General features: G+C 40.8%; 1 protein-coding gene across 1 annotated transcript in view; it reads left to right on the top strand.

Annotated features, from left to right (window-relative positions):
* Positions 1 to 24768, top strand: part of CMC1 (C-X9-C motif containing 1) — a 43814-nt gene extending 19046 nt beyond the window's left edge. Inside the window, exons 3-4 of the mRNA XM_081883496.1 lie at positions 22265 to 22355; positions 24015 to 24768. Coding sequence (XP_081739622.1) covers positions 22265 to 22355; positions 24015 to 24129 — 206 coding nt within the window. The 3' untranslated portion in view covers positions 24130 to 24768. The remainder of the gene's footprint in view (positions 1 to 22264; positions 22356 to 24014) is intronic.
* The last annotated feature ends 1635 nt before the right edge of the window (positions 24769 to 26403 follow it).

The raw sequence follows: 26403 nt of genomic DNA, 5'->3' as shown, positions 1-26403 counted from the left end.
CGGTTCATTTGGATATTTGCGTTCATTGATGGAGAAAACCTAGATACTCATAGGCCAGTATTAGGGATTCCAAGGAAAGTTGGTTGAAATGAAAGGTGTGGCTGAGCAAAGACTTCCCCTGTTTGGTTTTTCCATGTCATTTCAACCCAGCTGATCGCAAGAAATGGGTCAGGCAGCTAACATTAACACCGCAACTGCATGTATTTTTTTTTCCTTAAAGGGAATGGAACAGCTTTTGCGAGGACAAAGAGAAATGAAATCACTTTCAGTGAAAGAAAGAGGCCTCATTATAGCCACCAACAGCAGTTATTGACAGCTACACTTCCTATTAACAAGGAGCATTTAAGAGTTTGGCTGTTGGATCTTTGGACTTGATCTAATTTGCTAGCATTAATTAGTTTCTTTTGAGCACAGACACTTGGTGCTCACAGCTATAGATTTAGATGACTAATTAGGACAGAAAATTGAACAGAATGGGGTAAGGCATTAACCTTCAACCATTACCAGCTGGGGCTCTTTTAAAGACGACAAAGTCCAAATGCTTCCTATTCATATAAGGAGTATCCTAATGAATATCAATTTCAGCCAGGTTGCCTTACTCCTATCAGCACTGTCTTAAATTTTATATTACCTTCAATAAAGTTTTAATTGCATCTCTCTCATTATCCAGATTTTTAGTGTAATGTCCAAAGAAGGCAAGCATGATGGCAGATGAACTTGTATCTCCTCAATTATCTCTCATTTTGGTTCTTTAAACAATTGACATTGGTCTAGGGCTTTAACCAAGACTTGAATAATTTGGGGTCAATATGCCATTACTATCTTAATCATTATAATGTAGGTAGTTAAGCCATCAAGTTAAAACACCGCCATTAACTGAGAGGTGTTTAATCCTGACACATTCCCTGAATATATTTGCATTAATATCCGCAGCAAGAACTCTGATACAACCAACTCCTGAGGCTTAAACAGTAGCTTGCTAATTAAGTACATCTTTATCATTAGCTATTCTAATGATATGCGAGCAGTGTGGTGATGTGTTAACATGAGTATCTAGGTTCAGGAGCAGGAATATTCTTTGGGCCCATAAACAACATGCATCCTATGCATGCTTACTTGAAAGTAAGTCTTCATTGAGTCCCATGGGTAAATCATAAGATTGGTTTGTAAGAACTGACAGACTCACATCCATAGAAGAACAATTATGTGTCCTTTAAGAGAGAAGGTATTGAAAAGCTGCTCAATTTCCCCAGTGAGACTTCTCAAAGAGCTTCTGTGTTTTAGATGACACTGATGCTGGTAGATTCTTCCACACTGAAGAAGGCTGGGGGAAAGTTCAAACCTTCTCTGTTTCTTATTCAGTAACATCTTTGGAAAATAGTCACTGACATGTAAGACTGCTTTTCTAGGATGACTTCTGGAATATAATCTAGGCCGGTGGTGGCCAAACTCGGCCCTCCAGCTGTTTTTGGGACTACATTTCCCATCATCCCTGACCACCGGCCCTGTTAGCTAGGAATGATGGGTGTTGTAGTCCCATAATAGCTGGAGGACCAAGTTTAGCCACCACTGATCTAGGCTGTTCCTTGTGTCCTGTGTATTGCTGCCATTATGACCTTTCTAGGAGATAAATGGGTTTTAGTCCTGGTGAGAAGGGAAGCAGGGTTTCAGTCAAGGTCAGAACTTCATAGATGCTCCATAGTGTTTCAGTGGATGGAGAAAAACTGGTGGCCAGGTTCAGAGTGCTTTTAAAAGGGATGAAAATCTTTGCCTTTCAGATAATGGTCATCATGCTGAGATGACCACCATCACTGTGTCATCTAGGTTTTAGAGTTCAGTGTCACCGCTTCGTCTCTGGTTTTAAAATCCCCAGACCTGTACCACAGCTTGTAACCTTTATTTTTGACCCAAGTATGTATTTTCCTCTGATTTCTCTTTACTTTCACTGATGTTGATTAATGCCTGTGGTTCTTGCACAAGACTTTACTGTTAAGGTGCTTGGGCTTTCAATTGATGCTTAGGATGAAAACTGAGTTTCATACATAGAATTATATTGCTAAATCCATTAAGAATGTGATGCAAAGAGAGAGAGAGTGCAATTTAAAAAAACTAACATTAAAATATAATAATAATAATTTTTTATTTATACCCTGCCTTTCCCGATTCAGAAAACCGGGCTCAGGGTGGCTAACAACAAATTTAATACACTTAATTGTGATACAACAAAAAACAGCATAAAATACAGTATAAAAGTGTGAATAACAATAAATTCAAAGTTTTAAAATCAATTTAGGGGAAAATCCATCCAATAAACATTAGATGATCACCAGGGCTAGCTGGCTAAATTAGTCCTATTGTGGCCAGCAAGGAGACCAGGGGGGAATTAAGTGGGATCCCAGAGTGGGTAATCTTCATACAAGGGAAGGGGGAGGGAAGGAAGGGGAATAAAAGATTGGGATAAATTCAAATTGAAAGCCAGGCAGAATAGCTCTGTCTTAGAGGCCCTGCAGAAGGAGGTTAAATCCTGCAGGGCCCTGGTCTCATGGGACAGAGCATTCCACCAGGTTGGAGCCATCACTGAGAAGGCCCTGGCCCTGGTGGAGGATAATCTGACTTCCTTAGGGCCCAGGACCTCTAAGGGCTATACGTTGATTCAATAAAGCAGCAGTGGCTTAAAAGAGCAGGGGGGGGGGGTTGCTGAGAAGCGTAAGGATTGAAGGCACTTCTTTCAAAGGAAGGTGGATGAATGGGGGGTATTGCTCCCGGAGCTCCTCCACATTCTCTCTACAATGTCTCATTTACATTGACTTCTTCCTGAGGCACCAAAATACTTCCAACAAATACTGACACAGAGATACTTTTCTGATGCTGTATTCAGGTTGCACTCCTTCCTCCTTGGAGACCTCTCCCAAGCCATCTTTGGATGTTGAGAATCAAGTAATTATGCAGGGGTGCGAGAAGGAGAAAAAAAAGCACACAACTTCACGTCCTCCCCATTTGGTCACTGTCTCTAAGTTGGAGGGCGACCTTCTGAAGCAGAGAGCTTCTTCTACTCCTGCAGGCCTTCTGTGGTTGTGGAACCCTGGAAAATCTACAGGTTGTCCAAAGTTCATTCTACCCAGAGTAAACCTATTGAAATAAATAGACATGATTAACTTGGGTCCATTAATTTCATTGGGCATGCTCTAAGTAGAACTTGGTTGGCTACAACCCTAAGCATACTCATCACTTCGGTTGCTTTGTTGCATGATTACTTCACACAGTTTCTGAATGCCTGAAGAATCACTCCAATCTATTCTCCCCCTGTCCCTTAAAGCATTTAAGGAGCGCAGTATCTGGCAGTGCTTTATTGCAAAACTTTGCACAATACAGTACCTTTTTTTTAGTCCAGGGATGATATTTACTGGCTAGCATAGCTATATTTGAGGATCTTATTAAATTATATTTGCGTATTCTTTCCAGACAGCACGCAATACTGTGTTAGCTTTTTGTAGCTTTTAGATGCCCTCACTATTATGTGTAATAGGTTGTCTTTGGCGGTGTGTACTTGGCAGTGTGTAAACGCAATAGCTTTTAACAAATTGTCTGTAGGTAGGGGTGTGAATTATGATTATATGTGCTTGTCACTACACTCCTTCATATAATCTGTATCCGCACATGCAGATCCCAGCTTGCATAGGATTCACTTTCATGACTTGTGCAGCATGGCACTGCAGTGTACACTTGGTCTCTATACAGATGTCATAATCGCAATGTAGATGTTGTGGGTGGAGTTAGCGGCATGATCACAATTCTCCACTCCCCAGTTTACAGTTGCCCAGAGCTACTGCCACAGAATCATAGAGTTGGAAGGGACCACCAGAATCATCTGGTCCAACACCCTTTCAGGTCTACCATGCTGGAAAAGAAAATTCAGTTGTGTGTAAATATCCTATGCTCCTTTTCCCCTTCACTCCATCTCTAGATTTTTCTGTTTTGACTTCTGCTGCAGAGAGATGAACGAATCCTTGCATTCACTCTTGTGCTTACTCACTAGTGGAGACGCAAATTCTCTTTTTTCTTTTCTCACTTCATCCCAAATCGCCAAAGATTGGAGGGTTCTGAACCTGGGGCTTTACATAAGCAGAGCACATGCTCTTCCGCTATAGGCATTCTTTGTTGCTTAAACTCTTGCAAAATATTTAGAAGTTGTCTTAATAAACCATAAAATCTGACCAAAGAAAGCATTTGGAACATGGAGGCAGCATCTGCTGATTCCCCAGTCTCTCCCTTGTTCGTCCTCTCCCTGCTTCCCCAAATGTATCACTCGGTTACTTGTTTACACTAGTTAGTCTGTCATTGGTGGTGGTTTGAGGATTTTACTTGGTTTTGTTTCAGAGCAATTAATATTGCACTTCTAAGTGAGAATAGAAATATCTGCAAATACTGTGGCATATGTCACTTCGACACTCTAAAAATAATATAGCAGTGACATGTTGCTAGGATAGCTGCATATGAATGCGTATTGTTGATGAATGCTTGCAACAGTAATATGAAAATAAGAGAAAAGGGGGGCTTCTTTCTCCTGTTTTGGCAATGACATATGCTTTACAGTCAAGAAATCTGCTTTATAACTGCTACATATGCCTGACATTAAAGAAATCTGCAGAAGCTGCTTCGGTCCCCCCCCCCTTGTTTCATTCTACATTGTGGACTAATGCAGTTATCTGTGTGTTTGTACATAAATAAATTTCACCAGGAAGGTCCTACTATGTTTTCTGTACATATGTGTAAATATTTATATAGAGTATAAATTATTAACACTGCCCTAAGGTTACTTTCACACTAGAAATAGGTTGTTTTTCTACTGTTGAATCTGATGCATCTTTTCATGGAAATTATTTACTATAGTGTTGGAAAACTGCTTCTGCTTTTGATCAAAAGAGCTACCCATTTAAGTAATCCACGTTTTGCATTCAAAGCTACCAGTCAATTGAATGGCTTTCCAACAAATGATGTCAGTGGACCTAATAAAGGAACCATTATTTCTCTTCAGTTGTCAACAGTTTAAGCGGCCCTCCTAACCCCACCTACCTGGGCGTAAGCCACATTGAATTTTAATTCTTTGCGGACATTGGACTGTGCTATTAGACTATGTGCCTTCAGAATTAAAAAAAAACACCACACTTTCTAAATTACAAAATTCTGAGTTTTTAACCAACAAAGTTCTGCAGCACCTTAAGATTGGATGAATTTGTACCGTGGTTCATGAAAGTTTGCTGTAATAAAATCTGTTAGCCTTTAAGGTGCCACAAGACTCTTGGTTGGTTTTGCTGCCTTTCTGTAAGCTGTAAATGCACTTCAATTATATAAATAAGTTTTAGTATTAACCTATAACTGTAGATACTGCAAACAATAATGTGCCTATCAAGCTCAGACACTGCACTATAACTGATGGCACTATTCCTCTCCAAAACATGCTTAAATCTTTTCTCGCATACATGGGGCAGGTGTAGAAGAATGAGATTTGACATGCCTGAAGCAAACCACTCAGCCAGACCTAGCCTAGCTAAAAATACGGTGTACCTTTTGAATTATGGTGTATAGGTCATTGGCTTACAGGACATGCATGTTAACCTAACATTAACACATGGCCTTGGACCACCAGGTAACTGGTGCACATTCCTCATTCAATCTTGTTGAATCTCTGCGCACATGGTTTTAAGTAAGGCAGCAGGGGTTGGGAACTTGTCGGGGGGGTCCCCTCCTGCTGGATGTTATGGGGTTCCAGCTCCTATCGCCTCCAGCAAGCATGAGCAGTGGCAAGGCATTGTGGAAGTTGCAGTCCAACAGCATCTGGAAAGCCAGTTCATTGTCCCTGGTTTTAGCCTATAAAACGGCTCCAGAGATCCCCATGCCAATCTAATTGTAGTTGCTTGTAAGAGTAAACAAGAAGCATAGAATTGTAGTGTTGAGAGGGGTTCCTCTCAACCCTCTGCAATGCAGCAATCTCAAGTAAAGCATCCATGACAGATCGACATCCAACCTCTGCTTAGAAACCTCCAAGGAAGGAGAGCCCACCAGTTTGCAAGGGAGTCTGCTCCACTGTCCCAGCAGCTCTTACTGTCAGAAAGTTCTACCTCAGAATCTGCTTTCCTGTAACTCGAAGCCATTGGTTTTAGTCCTAGCCTCTAGTGCACGTATAGGCAAACTCCGGCCCTCCAGATGTTTTGAGACTACAATTCCCATCATCCCTGACCAATGGTCCTGTTAGCTAGGGATGATGGGAATTGTAGTCTCAAAACATCTGGAGGGCCAGAGTTTGCCTATGCCTGCTCTAGTGTAAGAAAAACACTGGGGCCTCATTTGATCAGTAGAATTTTTGGTATCTGGTGGGCGGGGCTTGTGTGTTATGCCCCTCCCTTCAGTGTGTTCAGTTAAGAATGTCAGTTAAGAGGGACCAAGACTTGCCTCATGTTATTGCATTGAGTTTCATGTTGCTGTATTTAGTCTCTCTCATTACGTTATTTTGTTACAGTGTTATTAAAGCTTAGTTTACATGTGTACGTGAGCCACTTATTTTTCCTCAAAGAAAAAGAAACTGCTGAAGAATGGTGGACTATCCTAAAGTTGGGTGAGGGAGGGAATATTCCCAGTTTGCCAGGAGTATTGGTTTTGTTAATCATCCTCCCATCTAGAGCAGGAGAAAACAAGCTTGCTCCATCTTCCATGTGGCAGCCCTTTAGATATTTGAAGGTGGCTATCCTATCTCCTCTCGGTCTCCTCTTTTCCAGGCTAAACCAAACTCCTTCGACTGTTCCTCATAAGGCTTGGTTTCCAGACCCTTGATCATCTTGGTCACTCTCCACTGAACATGTTCCAGCTTGTCAATGTCCTTAAATTGCGGCTCCCATAACTGGACATAGTATTTCAGGTGTGATTTGACCAAGGCAGAATAGGGTGGCACTGTTACTTCCCTCGATCTGGACACTACGCTTTTCTTGATGCAGCCTAGCATAGCAGTAGTTTTTCTACGTGTATTCGAATTCCTAATATTTAAAGTGGTGCTAATCAGCTCTTTGTCAAATGGAAAATACTTCTATTTAGCCAGCTTTTAGAACTGCATTTTTAGAACTAGATTTTGCTGAGCAACTGAAAAGGAAAAAATAGTCAGTAAATTGGCAGCACTTTTTGTCAGTCCATATGGCTTCCTGCCTAAATCAGCTGCTACTCACTGGCAAAGTAGGTTTCTTTATTGAAACCTATGGAGTGTCATGTAACTAAGCCCTTTACTTCATTTAATCTTTGTATGGTATTCTAAGGTTTGTTCCTTTAAAAAATGTTTTAAAAAATATTTCCATGCGTTTTTCAGTCTTAACATTATTACATTGGGCATTCCAGCACAGAATAAACGGAGTGCGTTTTGCAGTTAGTTGCACAGAAACTTCAGAGTCATTCCTTCATCACACTTTATTTGTCAGTTTATCCATCCCAATGATATCTGGAACATCTACAATTGCTGCTGTTGACTCAGCTTTCTAATGGTGAACTAATATGGTCTTACCAGCAACAAAAAAATAGTTTGCAGTAGTAACTTGATAGCCTGAAAGGCAAATAGTGCAAAATAAAAATGTCCTTTTTTAAAGTCTTGCACCAGTTATTTGAAAAATACCACTTGTATTTAGCTTGTTAAACATTTGCTTCATTGTGTCATTTCCAAAACCTAAAAAATGTATTTTTTTTAAATAAAAATAAAAATGGGAAGAGTGTTGGTTGCTTAATTTGTACTGTACAAATTAGGTGACTTTGAGGGAAATAGTCTGATCAATATACAGATCTTCCACCATTTTCTGTAATGGAAGCTATTTCAAAAATTCCATGCCAAAAAATAGTCACTCTGTCTCAGTCACTAGTTTTGACTACTTCTCTTTCATTCCAACACTTTTCCCTATTTTAAAATTGTTCACCCCGTAATGATTTTAGGCAGTTGACTTCTCAAGCCTATACATGTCTACTCAGAAGTAAGTCCGATTGAGTTCATTTGGGCTTTTTTCCAAATAAATACATGTAGAGTTGGAAATAAAGCATTGGTGAAATTAAAGACATGGGGGGGGGCTCTTTTTAAAATAATTAAGGAACTGATTGTTTAGGCCTACTCTGAAACTTAGTTGCCCTCTAGAGGATTTCATATAGCAGTACAATACATTGTTCATTTGTATTTTTTTAAAAGGGAGAGAGAGAGAAAGAGATAACAGTCACAGTTTAAGGAGATAAGATTTATATAAAATAAAATGGATGCACATTTAGCTGTGTTAGGAGGCATTTTATTTTGACAACCTGGAAATACTCTTGATTTTATCAATATTCATGCTAGTTTGGAAGTGCTGAAGGATCATCTTTCAAGTATTTATAATGTGCTCTTCACCTGATGGGCTCATGTACACTTCATGTACGTCTCAGATAGGCATCATTTCCATTGTCTTCCTTTTTTTAGCAAGTGGAAAGATACATCCCAGACTGTATCTTCATTGGCCTAGAGATGGTGTTTAATATATGAAATTGTGTGGCTGTTTTTATTGTGCAGTTGCTTTCAGATATTTTATGGGAAGGAATTAAGATATGTGTTTTTACGCTTATTTCCTCATCTTTTTAAGTGTGATGCTTCATTAGTGTAGAAAAACATGCGGGTTCTTTTTAATCCCAATACTGGTTTTGACCTATAAACGGCTAAGGACTGCCTCTCTCCATATGAAGCCACCCATCATTCTTCATGTGCCTCCTCCACGAGAGCTCTGGAGGGTAGCAATACAGGAATGGGGCTTTTCTGAAGGTGTTCTCCATTTGTGGAGTGTTTCCCCCAGAGAGGCTTGCCTGGTGCATTAATTACATGCCTTTAGGCACCAAGCGAAAACGTTCCTCTTCAACCAGGCCTTTGGCATCTGATGCCCTTTTAAATGTGTTGTGGGTTACTGGTTTGTTTTTGTTCTTATTGTGTATTTTGTGTTTTTTATATTGTAGTTTTATGTTGTGAACCGCCCTGAGGTCTGTGGATGAACGGCAGTATACAAATTTAATTAATAATAATAATAGGTGCAGAACTTCTTCTGTTTCAACTAAATGGTAGAAGAAGCTCTGTCTTCCACCTTTTCCATTGAAAAGAAAGCCTTCTCTCATGAAAAGTAGTAGGAGATGTTAGTGAAACATGGAGTTATATGCCTCAGAGTGGTGGCTGTAGCATGAGTTTGGATTACAAAAGCCTCTGTACAGATAAACTAATTTAAAGGCATCGGTTATATATAATCTGCTTTATCCCCATCTGGTGGTGGAAAGAGGTGTGTTCACCACCAAGAATCTCGTAGGTTTCCCCCCCCCCCTGCCTTGCATACGGACGCTAAGCCTTTTGAAGACCAATTTAGGCTGCAGCTAGAAGGCTTAGTGCTACAAACTGTCTCCATTTTATATTCTATATCACACCTGCTGTTGCCCAACTGTAGAGCACTTGATCCTACAGGATATGAGAAAACTGAGACTGAGGCTATGTTGCCGTGTTGCAGTTTGACACAGGTTAACGTAGCATTAAGCACTGATGGGAGATAGCTGTAGGGGAACTTTGTGTGTGTTCTAGTTCTGCCTCTTCCAGACCCTGGTCAAGAATTCTTACTATGGAAACAGGAAACTAATCTACTGGCGCTCTTGAAAGGGACCAGCCTAATAGGCGAAAAAGGTATGTTTGTCACAAAATATAGACCTCTTTCTTGACAAAGCCTGCTTCATTTTTACAGGTGTTGGGACGTGAGGAAGGAAAAGTCTATAAAATGAGTGTTTTTGGAGAATGATATCCCCAGTGGGCTTGTTTAGCCTACTAAAAAGGAGGGCACGAGGGAAAAGGGCATGTTCACACATTCTCTAAAAACATTGGAGGGCTAAATGCATTGGAATGTGGCAACTTTGTTTATGTTAGTAATTTTGAAGAGGCCACTTGTAGTCAGTTCTTAGCTGACGCAAGGATTAAATGAGGGTATTTTTCCTCAGCACTTAGCCACAGGCACTAGACTAAACCAGCTCTCATAGGTCTAATATTGTGGTGCCAAAACACAGTTGGTTTTAAGACATTTTCTGAGGGATTTAAGTATCTTCAGTATCTTTCAAACTGTGTTGTGGTCCCTTTGGTTGTCAGAGATGTCTCCAACTTTCAGTGTGTGGGACAAAGGTGGCCACGAGACAAATACAGTCGTACCTTGGAAGTCAAATGGAAGTCAAAGTCCGTTCGACTTCCAAAACATTTGGAAACCAACGTGCGGCTTCTGATTGGCTGCAGGAAGCTCCTGCATCCAACCAGAAGCCGCAGAAGCCCCGTTGGACATTTGGGTTCCAAAATAACGTTTGCAAACTGAAACACTCACTTCCAGGTTTGCGGTGTTCGGGAGCCAAAATGTTTGACTCACAAGGCGTTCGAAAACCAAGGTATGACTGTAGTCTAAAATAACACTTTTTGTTCACATACACATTATACAGGTATTATAAGAGGCACAGCATGAAACTAGCAGGGAGGGGGCAGCTTGGCTGGGTTAGGCAGGTGAATAATGTTTCCTTCTGAAAAGGCGTGATCCCTGCCTGCTGGAAGGAGGCATTGGTAAAACCACTCCTCAGAAAACTCTCCTGGAATTTGGAAAATTGTAAGTAATTGCCAGCCAGTTGCCAAACTCCCCTTCTTGAGCAACGTCCTTGAGTGGGTGGTTGCGGACCAGATCCAGGTGCTCTTGGAGGAAACTGATTTTCCAGATCCATTTCAATCAGGATTTAGACCCAGTTAGGCACAGAAACTGCTTTGGTCACCCTGTATGGTGACCTCTATTGGGAGAGAAACAGGGAAAATGTGTTATTTCTTGTTATTTCTTCTCAGCTTCTCATTTCTTATCAATGGGCCTTTTCTGCAGTGGCTCCCAGCTTGTACAGTGCTCTCCCCAGGGAGGCTCGCCTGACACCTTCATTGCATAACTTTAGGCGCCACGCAAAAACATTTCTCTGGTTAATTAAACCATCTATGGCCTTTTAAACTGGGGGGGGGGTTGTTTTTGTTTGTTGTTATGGTATGTATTTTAGTGTTTTTATAATGTAGAATGCCCTGTGATCTTCAAATGAAGGGCTGTATAGAAATTTAATAAATAAATATTGCTCATTATTTTGCTACGTCTTTCTCCAATCAGTCTCTGCTCCTGCTGCCTTTTGCTCGCTGTTGCGTGTTCTGAATCCACAGCACAGTATCATGTTATACTCTTCCGTTTCTTCAACGAGGGTTGCGGTTGTAAATGATTATCTCAAGCATTCAGATTGATCTCCGTTATATTTTTAGTTTCAGAGTTGGTGTTGCTCATTAACCTGGATTAGATCTGCAGACGTGCCTCTTGGAGAAGGATACTTGGTGCTGTCAGATGCTTGACAGCGCCAGTCACCTGCACACAATTAATCTACGGGCCCTGGGTCTGTGATCTCATATTTCAGTTGAAATTTCTCCTTGAGTCAATGTTGCTTTCCCTGCAATCTTTTTTGCTTGTTTGGCTTGTCCCTCTGTCTGACACCTCTTTAGGGCCTACCCCAGAGGCACCCCAAACAATGCATATCTAACTGAATGGACTAGTCTCGATTTGAAGCAGGAAGGAGAAATGGATTCTTTGCTACCTGCTGTTCACTTTTCTGAGATCAGTGCGCAGGCTTTGTGTGTAAACGAGGAAGGGGCTTGAAGCTAGTGAGAGATGACTAGCAAATGCAGTTCCGTTAGAAGATAAAATGGTGTGAAATGCCAGGAGTCTGCTCTTTCTGAAGCATTTTGCATCGAAAACAGAGCAGGAAACCCGCAGCTGGGGGCCACCTTTGAGTAGGATCCCCTCCATCCCCTTAGTCCTCTAAGAAGTGTTTCATGGTGTAGGAGCTTACCTGAATTTGCCAGGTGTTAATGTCATACCTGCATAAAGGGACTGCCCTGGCTTTATCAGGGCACTCCTGTGAAATGGACTGGAAAAGCTGTGTTTTTACCATTGCAGTTGAATCTAGCTAACTTTTCTGTCAACAAATTGGGATTAATTCTCAAGCAGGTCTTCTGAAAATGCGCCACCCCCAAAGATCTGCAGAGAAAGGACACAGACTCACTTGGTCTTTGTTTTTGCAGATAGTTCTGTGTCAAAGGCTTGTTGCTTCCTGGGTATTGCTTTTGTTTTCATTATTACTTTTTCATTAATTTTACTACCGGCCTTTTGCCTTGCCAAGGCTGCTTTTAAAGTTCCAATTAACTCCTTTGCCCGGCACTCGTCTTTCTAGGCCGGGACTAAATTTAGTTCCCTTTCTGGGAAGGCAGATCATCTCTGGTTTAGTGAACAACTTCTTGGCTCTCCTCCAGGTCATTCTAAAAACAGTTTTGGAAACTGGAAAGGTCATTCTTGGGGAACTTGGTGTGTTCTGGGTGTCCTGCAACTTCAGCTCAACATGAACTGTCTCTCCCCTCAGAAATTGCTATGAATTCAATGAGAAGCATTTCATGAGTGCGACAAGATGCATTTGGCCAAGGCTGCTGCTTCCATATGGGTCACTTTTAGAACTACCCAGTTATTATTATTCTGTTGTAAGCTAGAATTGGAATTGACTTTCTATACTATTGAGAGTACAGTGGTACCTCGGGTTACATACGCTTCAGGTTACATACACTTCAGGTTACAGACTCCGCTAACCCAGAAATAGTACCTCGGGTTAAGAACTTTGCTTCAGGATGAGAACAGAAATCGTGCTCCGGTGGCGCAGCGGCAGCAGGAGGCCCCATTAGCTAAAGTGGTGCTTCAGGTTAAGAACAGTTTCAGGTTAAGAACAGACCTCTGGAACGAATTAAGTACTTAACCTGAGGTACCACTGTATTGCATTTTGCTATATATGCACCCCACTGCATTCTGTCCACACCAGTGGGCATGACATAGCTGCTGTGACTTGGGCTAGTTGAATCTTAGCACACACAAAGAAGAATGGATAACCAAGATGATGGACTATGCCGAATTGGCAAAAATGACCGTGAAGATCAGACACCAAGTTGATAAGAAATTTAATAAAATGTGGGGAAAATTTATAGAGTACCCTAGAAATCACTGTAGATACTTTAAAATGTTAGCAGGATTGTTATAGCACTTAAAATGTAATAAGGTTAAATTTAAAAGTGAACCTAAAACAATTTGAAAAATGTAATTAGATGCAGTAGAAAGACTAGACAAATATTGGAAACCCGGGGGCGGGGAGCCCAGGGATTCAAGTAATCCCATATTCCATATGTGTAAAAAAATGAAAATGATTTAAATGTAAACAACACTGTTAAAAAAATGGAAAAATATCAAAAAAGAGAAAGAAACTTAGCACACATTCACTAAACGACCGCCCCATTTGTTTATTTTGAATCTGCCTTTAATTATTACTACAACGCTTTCATTAAAACAAAGAAGCCAGAAAAGATAGCGCTATAACAATATAGTACTATAATAATTGATTCTGGTGCTGTAACACTATACTACCATAACACTTTGCTTGTCTTTTGTGGCAAAGCATCCGTGCAATAATTAAAAGATTGTTTTAAAAACCAAAACAAGGTCACAAAATGGGGTGTTCACTGCAAATACTATGTAATAATGAACATGTGCACTTCTGACAGTTCAAAAAGAAACTGAAGATTCGGAACCATCCCTTTTTCTAGTTCCCCTATTGTTCTCTTTGTGTTGTCGTAACTCTGCTTGTATGTGTTAGCTGAAAGTCACTGAGGATGGTGTGCTAGTGAGTTTTTCCCAACCCCCAACCTTGCTGCGCATGGCCTGTGGTGAGGAATGATGAGAACTGTAGTCCATAACCTCTGGAGAACATCATCCTGGGTACTCCTGCCCTAGAGTGACTAGTACTGTGCCGTTTAATTTCAGCTGCTGCTCTAGTGCCGCAAACTGGTACAGTGGTACCTTGGTTCTCAAACTAAATCGTTCCGGAAGTCCGCTCCAAAACCAAGGCGCACTTTCCCATAGAAAGTAATGCAAAATGGATTAATCTGTTCCAGACCTTTAAAAACAACCCCTAAAACAGCAATTTAACATGAATTTTACTATCTTAACAAGATGATTGATCCATAAATGAAAGCAATGAACAATGTACTGCAGTCACTCACTCAGTCAATCAATCAATCAATCAATAAATCAATCAATCAATCAAGTAGCTGAACTGGGTTCCACACAGTCACAAAAACAAAACAAAAAAGGCGCAAAACAAAAATGCAAAATAAACAGCAGAAACTGACAGACCTCAGCGTAACTCTCAGAACGGAAGTGTGGCACTCAAAACGGAAGCATAACACTCAAAAAGGAGTATGTTCGGCTTCTGAAAAAAGTTCGCAAACCGGAACACCTACTTCCGGGTTTGCAGTGTTTGGGCTCAGAGTTGTTTGAGTACCAAGGCATTTGAGAACCAAGGTACCACTGTATTTGCTGGAGTGGTAGCATATGTAGGATTGGTCTACAAGAGCCTATAGCTCAGAATACCCCAGTTTACCAGAAGGAAATAAAGTGGCTGCGTTGTGGAGTAAGGTTAGATTGCGGGGGTGGCAGAGAGAGAGACCTGTTAAATTTGAGCAGAATTTGATTTTTAGTAGGCTCTTGGTCTTTCTTTCTCCTGTCCCTCTAGAGTTTCCCACACGTGCCAATTTCTGAAATGGTTCTGTTAAGGAAGATGTGCTGGGTTTGTTGTAGGGACTTTGTTGGAGGTAGGGTAGAGGATCATTATTTAATATGGGATTATAAACATAGTGTGGCAGGCATGAACGCGAAGGCAAATGGATGTTCAGATCTGACAAATGAGGTAAATTTTTAGAGAATAAGAGTTTATGCTATGTCAATCTTCTGCTTGCCCTATAATTACTTCTTTCCATCTCGCCATATTCGGATTTAATATTGTTTTTTTCTATATGTCCTTGCTCAAATTAGAATAATTCTTTAATCAGCTCTGTTATGCATGCCATAGTGGGCCAAGCTGGGAAAAGCCACTCCTGGCACACGGCAATGTGTATATTTTATTTGTTGCTATAATTTAAAAGTAAAATAAGAAATATTGATTTCTACTTGACTGGAGAGATGATTTAGTTTGAATATCAGTCTGATCTTAATCAGGTGAGAATTAATTGAGTTGGAGGTATTAGATATTCAGTGATGTTAACCGAACCGTGATCAATCTACAGAGAAGCCGCCTTTTGTACTGTGTCAGAAATATCAAATAGCTCACACACGACAATTCAGAACAGTCTTTTCATGTTTGCTGTACCTTCTACTTGCCTCATTAAATGCACCCGTAAATCCATTCTTTGCACAATGTGTAATCTTCAAAATAACAAGTTAATAAATCACAAAGTCAAAGACATAACTTTGTTTTTATTTTATTTTTTAAAAATCAGCATGTTTATAGCTTCAGTCATTAAGTATGAGCCTTTAGATGTCTTAAAAAATAAATGATTTCAAATACCCAATACTTTGTAGCACCTAATCACTCCAGATTCTCTCTCTCCACCCCCAAATTGAATCGTACAGCAAAAAAGAATGATGTGAATCTTAGGGGATATGCTTTTTTTCTTTTTCTTTTTTTCTTTTTGGTTCGAGGGGGGGGCTAACTTTGAGCTTGTTCTGGTTCATGGTAGATTTTCTTATTTTAAGAGTGTGATAGCAATATCATAAGTGTTGAAGAAAATATAAATGGTGAGGTAACACCTCCATAGGACCAGCTCTTAAGTAGTAAAATTGTAAACCCTTTATATATAAACCACAGAGGCAGGTCCTAAGATCGCCAGTGTTACTTTGGCAGTGGTTTACTTGCTAAGTGTATAGGGGAGAATTACAATTAAATCATAAGTCTGAGTGAGACACTTTCTTATTACATTATGAAGATTTTAAAATTTGATATACTGTGTTCCTCTAGCGTGAACAGCAGCAAAACCTTTATTAGCAAAGCAGGTGAGGACGGTACTCATCTCCATTTGTGTACTTCCATAGACTATTTGAACTTACCCAAAATGAATGATTATCCTGGTTAGATCCAGTAAGACGGTTCTACAATGTTTCAGTTTATAAGTTGTTTGATGTTCTTTTAAACTATACAGCCTCTCTCGGTAAAATAAATACATAAATAAAAAAATAAAAATTGCATAAGGGAATAGCAACACTGATCTACTTTACAAGGTTGGTGCAGGGATTGTCGGAGATGTTACATTTTGAATATTCTCAGAAGTGCTATATAAATGCTAGTTGGCGTTAAGTAATTTGACATGAGATTAGCATCAGTTTTCTTGTTTCAAAAACAACTTAATCAAGTTAATACTTTGTTGTGAAAGTTCCTCACTTCCACAAAATTGACACACCCAAATAACCAACAGTGGGATACCTTTTTGCGTATTAAATATTATAGGACTTATCAATTTTAAAAGGCATGCACAACACCACTTTTTGAGCTTTCCTGGCCTGTGAATCTTGCCTTCTTTAAATAAACAAAACACCACCCCCTCTATAGTTGTGCACTGAACCTCCTTTTTGTAGAAACCTGAGTGCTATAAAGTGACTTTGTATGTGGGATGCTTGGCTGCAAAGATGCCTATTAACTTAATAGGTTTGGTCAAGCCACACACTCCTGCTGAATTGGCTCAGTAGCTGTAAAACAGGGAATACTACCTTTAGTGACTTACCTTTGCAGGGTGGATGGTTCTCTGTGAGGGCAAATAGTATAGCTCTATTAAAGCACATTCATTGCTATATATACACAGTGCCATCTTCAAATATCTAAAGGGCTGTCACATGGAAGATGGAGCAAGCCTGATTGCTCCTGCTGTGAAGGCTAGGACATGAACCAGTGGCTTCAAGCTACAAGAGATTCTAACTAAACATCAGGAAGAACTTTCTTACAGTGAGAACTACAGTCATACCTTGGGTTAAATGTGCTTCAGGTTGAGCGTTTTCAAGTTACGCTCCGCGGCGACCTGGAAGTAACAGAGCGCGTTACTTCCGGGTTTTGCCGCATGCGCAGACGCTCAAAATGACGTCACGCGCATGCGTGGAAGCAGCAAAACTTGACACGCGCAGTCGTGTCCTACGTTCTACTCAGGATGCGAACGGGGCTCTGGAACGGATCCTGCTCGCATCCAGAGGTATCACTGTATTCAGTGGTGTAACAGACTTTCATGAGAGGTAATGGACTCTCCTTGGAGATTTTTAAGCAGAGATTGTCATGTATGATCTAGTTAAAATACTGTCATGCAGGGAGCTGCAATAGATGTCCCTTAGGGCTCCTTCCAACTCTATGATTCTATAATTTACTTCAGTAAGTGACTGACTAGTTGCTATGGAAGTTCAAAATGATTCAAACAGTAGAATTAACCAGATTACTTGGTTGAGCAGGTATATGTACATTCAAAAATAGAGATTACTAGATTCACATAAAATAAGTGTTACAGTATGCAAACTTAATAAATAAGAATAAATAAATAAATAAATAAATAAATAAATAAATGATGTTAATAAACAAAAATAACACATGAATGTAGCTTTTTTCCCCTTCTGTTTTGCTACTACAGTGGTACCTCGGGTTAAGTACTTAATTTGTTCCGGAGGTCTGTTCTTAATCTGAAACTGTTCTTAACCTGAAGCACCACTTTAGATAATGGGGCCTCCAGCTGCTGCCACACCGCCGGAGAACAATTTCTGTTCTCATCCTGAAGCAAAGTTCTTAACCCGAGGTAATATTTCTGGGTTAGCGGAGTCTGTAACCTGAAGCGTATGTAACCTGAAGCGTATGCAACCCGAGGTACCACTGTATGCTTCTAAACATAGCTCTACACCCATGAAGGCTGGAAAAGCAATTTGTTTTGTTTTTTTAAATGAGAAACAACATTTCTAAACCAATAAGCCACATAAACGTGCAGCCATACAGAAGCTGCATGTTTTTCCACATCTGCTATATGGTAACTTAAAAAACAAAAATAAAACCACAGGAAGCTAAGTTTCATTATTTTGCTACACACCTTGTGGGTTGTTGTTGTTTCTTTAAGAGTAGGCTCAAAAATACAAACGATGGTTTATGGATTATTGGATAGCCTCGTCCCTCCTTTTCTTGCAGTGCGAGACTAGACTTGAAAGGCCAACTGTTCCTCACTCAGCATGCAGTATATGTCAGCAGATTGCCGCCTGATTGTGAAAAGGGTAGTGCCCTCCAGTTATTATCTCAATTGGTAGCTTGTGGAAAATACTGTGAAAACATGGGGAACGCAATATTCATCTTTGGTCTGTCCTCCAAGTTGATGAGCTTTCTATTGACAACATGGGAAATAAGTAAAGCTGAACAGGGAGTAGGAGGTTGATTTCCTGGAACTTAATTTTAATATTTGGGAGTTGTATACACCTAGCTTTCTGTTTGATTTATGAATCCATTTTATTCCCCCTCCCCCAAAGTGGATTTCAGTTTTAGCTGTTCTGAATTTTCTGCATGGAGAAAAGAAGCTTCAAAATCGGTTAATAAAAGTGAGAGGTGCAGCGCTTTTGGACTTGAATCTAGTTTACATTTGTGTAGCTAGTCTTTTGTAGCTTCTCCCCCTCCCTCCCGCCCCGCCCCCGCCAGTATTTGCGGGATTTAAAAGGGTTTGGGATACAGAAGCCAGCAATTAAGCTGTGCGATACATTCGCATAGTAGGATTCTTATATCCCCGTGCCTGCTCTCCCTCCCCATTTCTTTTCCTTTTTAGTTAGCATTAACAACATTAAAACCATATAGCTGGAAGCAGTTTTATCACTTTGTAATGATGCTTCCTGTGTGCGTGGCCGCGGCTGTGTGTAGCTCAGGCAGGGCTGCTCAGAAGCTGGGGTTTGCTCTCTGTAGCAGTTCAGGCTCCGTTCAGTAGGACATCACACCTTTAACCAACTGAAGCTGGTGAGCTAACAAGTGAGAGGGACCTCCTGTTGTCTTCGGCTTTTATTTTATTTGGTGTGCATGTGGGTGTATTTTACTTCACAGCTTTCAGGGGGAATGATTGCAAAAGGAAGAAGAAAAGCTGGCCAGTGCCAGTGGGAAAGCAGAAATCCAATTGCTCTCTAGACCAAATGTTAAGCTCGAGAATCCCATCAACATTTTTTACAGCTTATTATATCGCTGTGTTTATATGAAATGAGAGAAACACTGTATATCTAGGATACACATTATATTTTAAGAGCCAGATGTGAAATGGAGGGCTTCAACGTTTTTAGGTTACTAGATTCCTTGGTCTTGCTTTTGGCTACCAGCACAGAACTCAGACATGTCTAAATGCAGAGCACACAGGATTGTCACTGAAGAAAATGCATTTTACTTTTGACAATGCAATCCCAAATCTGTTTACTCCAAAGTAAGACCTACTATATTGAATGGGGTTTACAACCAGCTAAAGCATATATAGCATAGCAGCCTGAGTTTATTAACTCATTCATTCATCAGTTGAATTTGCATATACATAAGAACAACTGTACTGAAGAAAAAAGCATCCTTCTTTTTTGGGATGATCTGCATATGATCGTAGCAGGCACAATCTTATTATGTATGCCACTTAGAGATATTTTGATTAAGCAGTATATGACATCTTAGAGGCATTCCTTATTGTAGGATGCCCCGCGCCGAATGATGTTGGATTACATCTTGATATTAATCCTTTACCATTGGTCATGCTATCTGGGGCTAATGGAGGACTTCGGAGTTCAATGACATCTAAAGGTCCACAGGTTTCTTATGCCTGCCTTACTGTGTGTGAGAGAGAAATGTCCTATAACTCAGTGCTTGCCATTTTCAGTGTTTATGCAGACATGGTTTTGTTTGTTTTTTTAAATAGATCTTTTTAACCCAATTAAGCAGGTTAACAGTTTTCATTGATCAGAAGTGCTCTTTATTTAAACTATCCCCTTAAACACCAGAGCTCTCATTTATATTCCGGATTCAACACTGATCAGAACTATTGCAAGCCCACTAGGAGACAGAATATTCCTTTTTCAGGAATTTCCTGGAAGATAAATAATAGCACTCTTGCCATCAGAGCACTTCTGGCTTCATAGAAAATGCCAGGAGTGCTTTTTTGCATGCCAGAAGTCCTGAGTGACAACCATACGAGAGCTGGTCACCTTCTGGATTTTGCATATGGCAAAATACATGTGTGTGTTTATCGCACGTCATGAGACACAATGGGCTTTCAGACACGGAAGTTGTATCTGCAAAAGAAAACAGGCTTGCGTGAAGTGGTCCATCGGAATCAGCGGTGCAAAATGCTAATCAAAGTCTAGCTGTGTTAGTTATCACACGGGCCCTGACTTGTTGAAAGCAGTATGAAAAGGAGAAGGGTTTCACCTCTTGAATTTGTTACAGAATAAATACTGTTTCATAAATAGTTTAGTAGTATTGAAGATCACTCCCAAGTATGAGCAGTGTTAATTTGTTACACAGTGCGAAGCGCGGGGGTGTGGGGGGAGCCTAATTACAACCTTGTTGCTAAACAAGTGAGAAAGACCTTACAAAAAGCTCAAGGCAGCAGGCCAGGAGTGGCTAAGCTTGAAGATCAGAGCGGTCACCAAGTGAGAAAATACTTCTCCGTGAAGGCTTGTTTTATTCTCAACTAATACAATCAGGCATTATCAGTGACTTGGACAGCTTCCCAATGCAAATTTTAACGGCTGGAATAATTTGATGCATTTGGAGAGTACCCATAAAACAGCCTTTAAAAAAACCACACCATCAGAACAGTGGGGCCCTTCTCTCCTCCTCTTGTGCTCCTGCACTTGTGGGCTTCCCATGGGCATTGGTTAGTCACTGTGAGAACAGGACACTGGACCAGGTAGGCCATTGGTCTTATGCAGCAGGGCTCTTCTTACGTCCATATGTTTTCAGTGCACCAATGTAGTGACGGCAGAGTTGCTAGTCATTCGAAGCTGAGCAGCACCAGGGGTTGATCACCAGGCAGCCTTGAGACCTTCAGCTACTGCTGCAAGATGAAATCCCTCATGAGCACAGTTTGGCTGCTTCCCTACCTCAGCATGGAAAAGTGATATTATTTAGCGAGACTATGTGGCGGGCAATATCTGGCTGAGCTTCCTGGGAAGGGTTAGAGGAATTTTGGAGTTTTCCCCATGTGCTCTAGTAAGGACATAAAGTTGTCCGGGAAGGGGAATAGATAAAGAGCGGAAACCTTGTTTGGCAAGCTTAGGGTGATGGCAGGGTATTACAATACTGTGCCCTTTCAAGCCCTCTTCCACTACTACCCTAGCAGAAGCTAGCACAATCAAAGGTCAGGCTGTGTGAATGTATAGCCTACACTGTGTTTATTATTCATCCAGACTAAGAAAGATTGTATACCAAACCCATGTTACATAGAACAGCTGGTTTATTGGGGCAATATGGACTGCTTTGTTTCGGCCCCGATATAAATGTTGCTTTTTGTTTTGTTTTGTTTTGTTGAACTATTTTGGGACATGCATTTTGTATGGAATATTACATCACTTGGTAATAGGAGCAAGTTCGTTGTAACAGTTAAATTGATAAAACTCACGGTGCAAAGATGGAGAAGAGTAATTTACTAGCAAATGAAGGTGGGGTGGGTGTTGTTGTTTTAAACACTTCTACATGCTGTACTGTGGAACAGTCCTTGAGATTGTGCATTGGCAAAACTGCTTGTTTGAAAACTATCTAAATCTTCCTGCACATTAGGCAAATTGTTATGTAATATGTATAGTAGTGAAGGAGGAGATGGTATTCAATCTTTTTCTTTAATAGACTGGAGATAGGCATTATCATCAGATTCTCCCTTCATCCCTCACCATTGGACATACTGACAAGGGCTGGTGGAAGTTGGACTTCCAACATCTGAAGGGCCACAGGTTTATCACCTCTGATGTAAAACCTTATTCCTAAATCAAGCCAATATCCCTGTAGTCCAATACTGTCTCTAATACTGTGGCCAGTCAATAGCGCAAAAACACTCTACAGTATTACCAGTACTGCATTCTGCTTTAGTGCACAAAGCAGTTTTCAAACAAGTGACATTCCACGTATTTAGGGCGATAGTTGTGTGATAGACCTCTGTCATTTTTCAGAAACTTAAGAACACCACTGTGCTGAATGTGTACTTTGCTGCAGTGAAGTTGTATTAGACTACTGATCAAGAGCAAGGGTCACAACCTATTTACACTTAACACGTTATTCAGTATAACCCCAGTTGTCCCAAATTTTGTTTCAGCCTTCACCAAATGTTGCCAGGATTCAGGCATTCTGATGGTGGTAAAATGCAGAGAAGAAAATGCAGCCCTGAAAGAATGCGTCACCGGCTAGTAAGTACAATGCATGGAGATAAGTCCACACCAAGCAATAAATTAAAGGAAGAGTAATCTAATACCTCTTCCTGTGTGTGTGTGTGTGTGTGTGTGTGTGTGTGTGTGTGTGTGCGCTAATTTAGAAGAGGACTAAAAATAAAGTGGTCTCTAGAAGCTGACAAGATAGATCATCTTAGTCTCAATAGGTAGTATATGATACAAAATCAAAATGTATCTATACTAGTATTAACAGTGCTCTTTTTTGTAACAAATGAGATGCAAGTACTCTTATATTAAGTGTCAGGTGTGCCAGCATAAAATGGCTGCCGTGGCAAGCAAAAAAAAAGTTATTCCATACTACTGAGTACTTAGAAAAAAATATGCCCTGTGTATAACTTGTATGGGCTGTTACCCTTCTGGTTCACTTACTTAATAAAGCATCTACCTAGGTTATACCATTGCACCTTCTATCACATTAAAAAGCTTGAAGACCCAGTCCTATGATGAAAAGTTTAGGCTGGAGAAGAGATGATTAAGAGGTGATATGACAACTATTTTCAGATATTTGAAGGGATGCAACAGTAGGATGCAAATGTGCGTTGCTTCAGGGTGTAGGAACTGAACCAATGGGTTCACATTACAAGAAAGGGTTTTTTGACTAAACATTCAGAGGAACTTCCTGGCAGTGTGAGAACTGCCACTTACAACAGTCAGAGAGGCTTGTTTGGGAAGTGATGGAGCCTTCCTGCTGTAAGTTTCTAGTCAGTTTTAAGAACAAAGCAGCTATTGTGAAATGCATCCTTCTGCTCTGAGGTTGCCTGTTTTGTTAAGGGGACGCAGGGTTAAATCCAATGTTGTGTGAGCCTTAGTTCCAACAGCACATTCATCTCTCCCCCCCCCCCCCCATGCCTAACTCTCTGGGGAAGATTGAGGGTGTAATGGAGGGTTGCAAGGCGGACAATCTGAAGTTCCATTTTGCAAGTGCACAGACACTAGAATTAACAAGGCAGTACTATTTTTTCTCTGGTACCAGTGGCGTAGCGTGGGGGGTGCAGGGGGGGCCCGGCCGCACCGGGCGCAACATCTGGGGGTTAGGGGGCGCAAATCCACGGGTTAGGAGGTGCAAATTACTTGCCTTGCCCCGGGTGCTGACAACCCACGCTACGCCACTGTCTCGTACTCCTCTTTTCGTATGAGTTTGAACCATATATTGCATTCTACACCCCTCCCCCATCATTTGTAGCAGGATAAAAAGAGAAGGTCCAACTGCTAAGTATTAGAAGGAAGGTGATTTACACTCTCTCTCGCTCTTTCTCTCTCTCTCTCTCTCTCTCTCTCACACACACACACACACACACACACACACACACACACACCCTTGCAGGCAATTCAACAAGAACTATCAATTTGTGGTTGTGGGGTGTAGGTATAAATGCAGTCTCCTACACACATTTCACACATCTCTGCAACAGCAGGCTGATGAGTTGCCTTCTCTTAAAAATGAGCAAGAAGTAAACACCAGCTATGGTTGCAGTCACATAGAATACCTACCACAGAATCAGTTTCGCTGTTGTTGCTTTCCCTGCACCATTTCCTACATGTATTTAAGTAGTTTAGTAACTAAAATCGAGTAGAGAAATTGTTAGACCTAATGAATGCATTTTGCCTGTCTTTTAGCTACAATGATCCAGCGTTTTATGAAGAATGCAAGGCTGAATATTTGAAGCAAAGGGAAGAGTTCAGAGAAACAGGAAATCGTCGAAAGCAGCAGAGGCTTCCTACAAGCATGTAGTCAAAGTCTTAAATGTTTTGGCTGACACTTTAACTTTATATACCTTTGATATCATGGAATTGAATACATCTTATAATCACTTTTCCCTAACCCAATCTTGCTGAAATAAATGGAGCTTGTATGCTTTCATATTGTAATACAGGAAGCCAGAAGGCGCGATCCTCTCCTTAAAACCTCAAATGAAAAGTCTTCCAAGGAAGGTAAACTATTCCAGTTCAGTTATACACTTTTATCCACAGTAGAAGCAATTTCCCAGACACCTTAAGCTAAATGTATACTATTTTTTTTCAAGATACCGCATTTATTTTTCTAAAAGTTCTGATGTCATATGTAACATCAGGCATGAGAGCAGGTAGAAAGGGCTGCAGAAAGCAAGATAAGCGGATGGGTGGAGAGTTGACTCTTCAGTTCTGCTTGGGAACTGGCTCGTGTGCCCAAATTCTGCACACCAGCTGATGCTGAAGTATACTACAAGCCCTGCTCCAACTTACCAGGGATTTGCAGAAGTTGTACTGATTTGTGTATACGCCAAGCATGGCACTCTAATCCTCACTTCCTCCTGCAGTCTCTCCACCCTGGTTTTTACTCATAAGGCCATGAACTGTGAAGGAAAATAAAGTCAAGATACATTCAAATGTCCATTGCGGTTTTCCTCCATCTCTTCAGGGGAAGCTCCTTGAATTGAGATGAACTTACTAGCAGGGCAAAAAGGCACTGAGCGTCTTGTTTTGGAGTGTAAATAAGAGAGCAAGAGGATCAGCGTAAAAAGGGGGTGTGGAGCAGTAGCCCCCACATGTTTGAATGCAACACCCATTGTTGCCAAGGATTGGCCAGACTGGCTGGGGCTAAGTGGAGTTTGGAGTTCATCATCTTCTGGACAGTCACAACTTTCCTATTTCTGATGTAAAGGAAAGGGGGTAGGGATAAATTGTAAAAGTGCAGGATAGGAAAGCGTAAAAACGCTGTTAATCAATGGCATGATACTGTAAACCTCACTGTCCAGACAGGAAGTATCGCTATACTAACTACACAACATAAAAGGTTTGTTTTAACATTCCACTTATTTTTATTCACCATACCCTAACTTAGTGTACAGTGGTACCTCGGGTTAAGTACTTAATTCGTGCTGGAGGTCCGTTCTTAACCTGAAACTGTCCTTAACCTGAAGCACTACTTTAGCTAATGGGGCCTCCTGCTGCTGCCGTGCTGCCGGAGCACGATTTCTGTTCTCATCCTGAAGCAAAGTTTTTAACCTGAGGTACTATTTCTGGGTTAGCGGAGTCTGTAACCTGAAGCGTATGTAACCTGAGGTACCACTGTATTTGTTTCAGTTCAATTCTGTAATGATAATTGGATATGCAGCAAAGCACATTGCTGACCAAATCAAATTTAAAACAAAACTTTCTTTAGTTGTTTTTTTAAAAAAATAAATAAATCCTGCAACTAACCCATTTGCAGAGGCATCTCTTTCAACACTTCTGGGAATTTCCAACTTTCACACCTACTTCCATATTGATCAGACCAGCTGGATTTGTGTACGAGGCAGCCTTTAGACATTCTATGGTACCTCAAGGCAAAAAGCCAGAGCAGGAAGCCTTTGCTTTTTTAAAAAGTAGAAAATGCTTAAAGGGGGCAGAGCCTTATTTGTCTAATTGAAGACCTTGCTAAAACAGCAATGCATGAATGCTTCACAAACTCACAAGTTCCGAAGTGATTTTAAACTCAAAGGTTTTGCTTGGGAAGGGAGGAAGAAGCAACTGAATGGCAAATTCAGATTACAGCCATTCTTCCCCTGCTAAAAGCTACTGGTTTCCCTCCTTAAATTAGCCCCATCTTTTTTATTGCTGTATCCTACAGCAGTGGAAAAAGCCATAGGAAGTTGCCCTTATGCTAAACCAGGACACTTGTCCATCCACTCACTGTTATCTATGTAGAACAGCAGATACCAAGGGGGGGGGCCTTCCAGCTGTTAGTGGACTACAACTTCCATCAGCCTTAGCCAACATGGCGAACGGTCAAGAATGGATGGAATGTGCAGGCCAGAAACATTAAAGGGCACTGCAAAGGCTTTCTGTGCTCCAGGGTTTCTTAACAGGATCCTTCCCAACTTTATCTTCATAGCCTGGAGATTGTGTGTGGCATTTTCTGCATGCAAACCATACACTTTATACTATTGGACTTCTGCAGGTTAAGACTCATGTAGCACAAATCATGTAAAATAGACTCAAGGATTTCTTGGTATGGTAACGCCTAGACTAATGTGTCAATGTATGG

This window comes from Podarcis melisellensis, assembly GCF_964234715.1.
Source record: "Podarcis melisellensis genome assembly, chromosome: 12".
Classification (NCBI taxonomy): Eukaryota; Metazoa; Chordata; class Lepidosauria; order Squamata; family Lacertidae; genus Podarcis; species Podarcis melisellensis.
The sequence above is the reverse complement of the archived record's forward strand: the minus strand, read 5'-3'. Positions and strand labels throughout refer to the sequence as shown.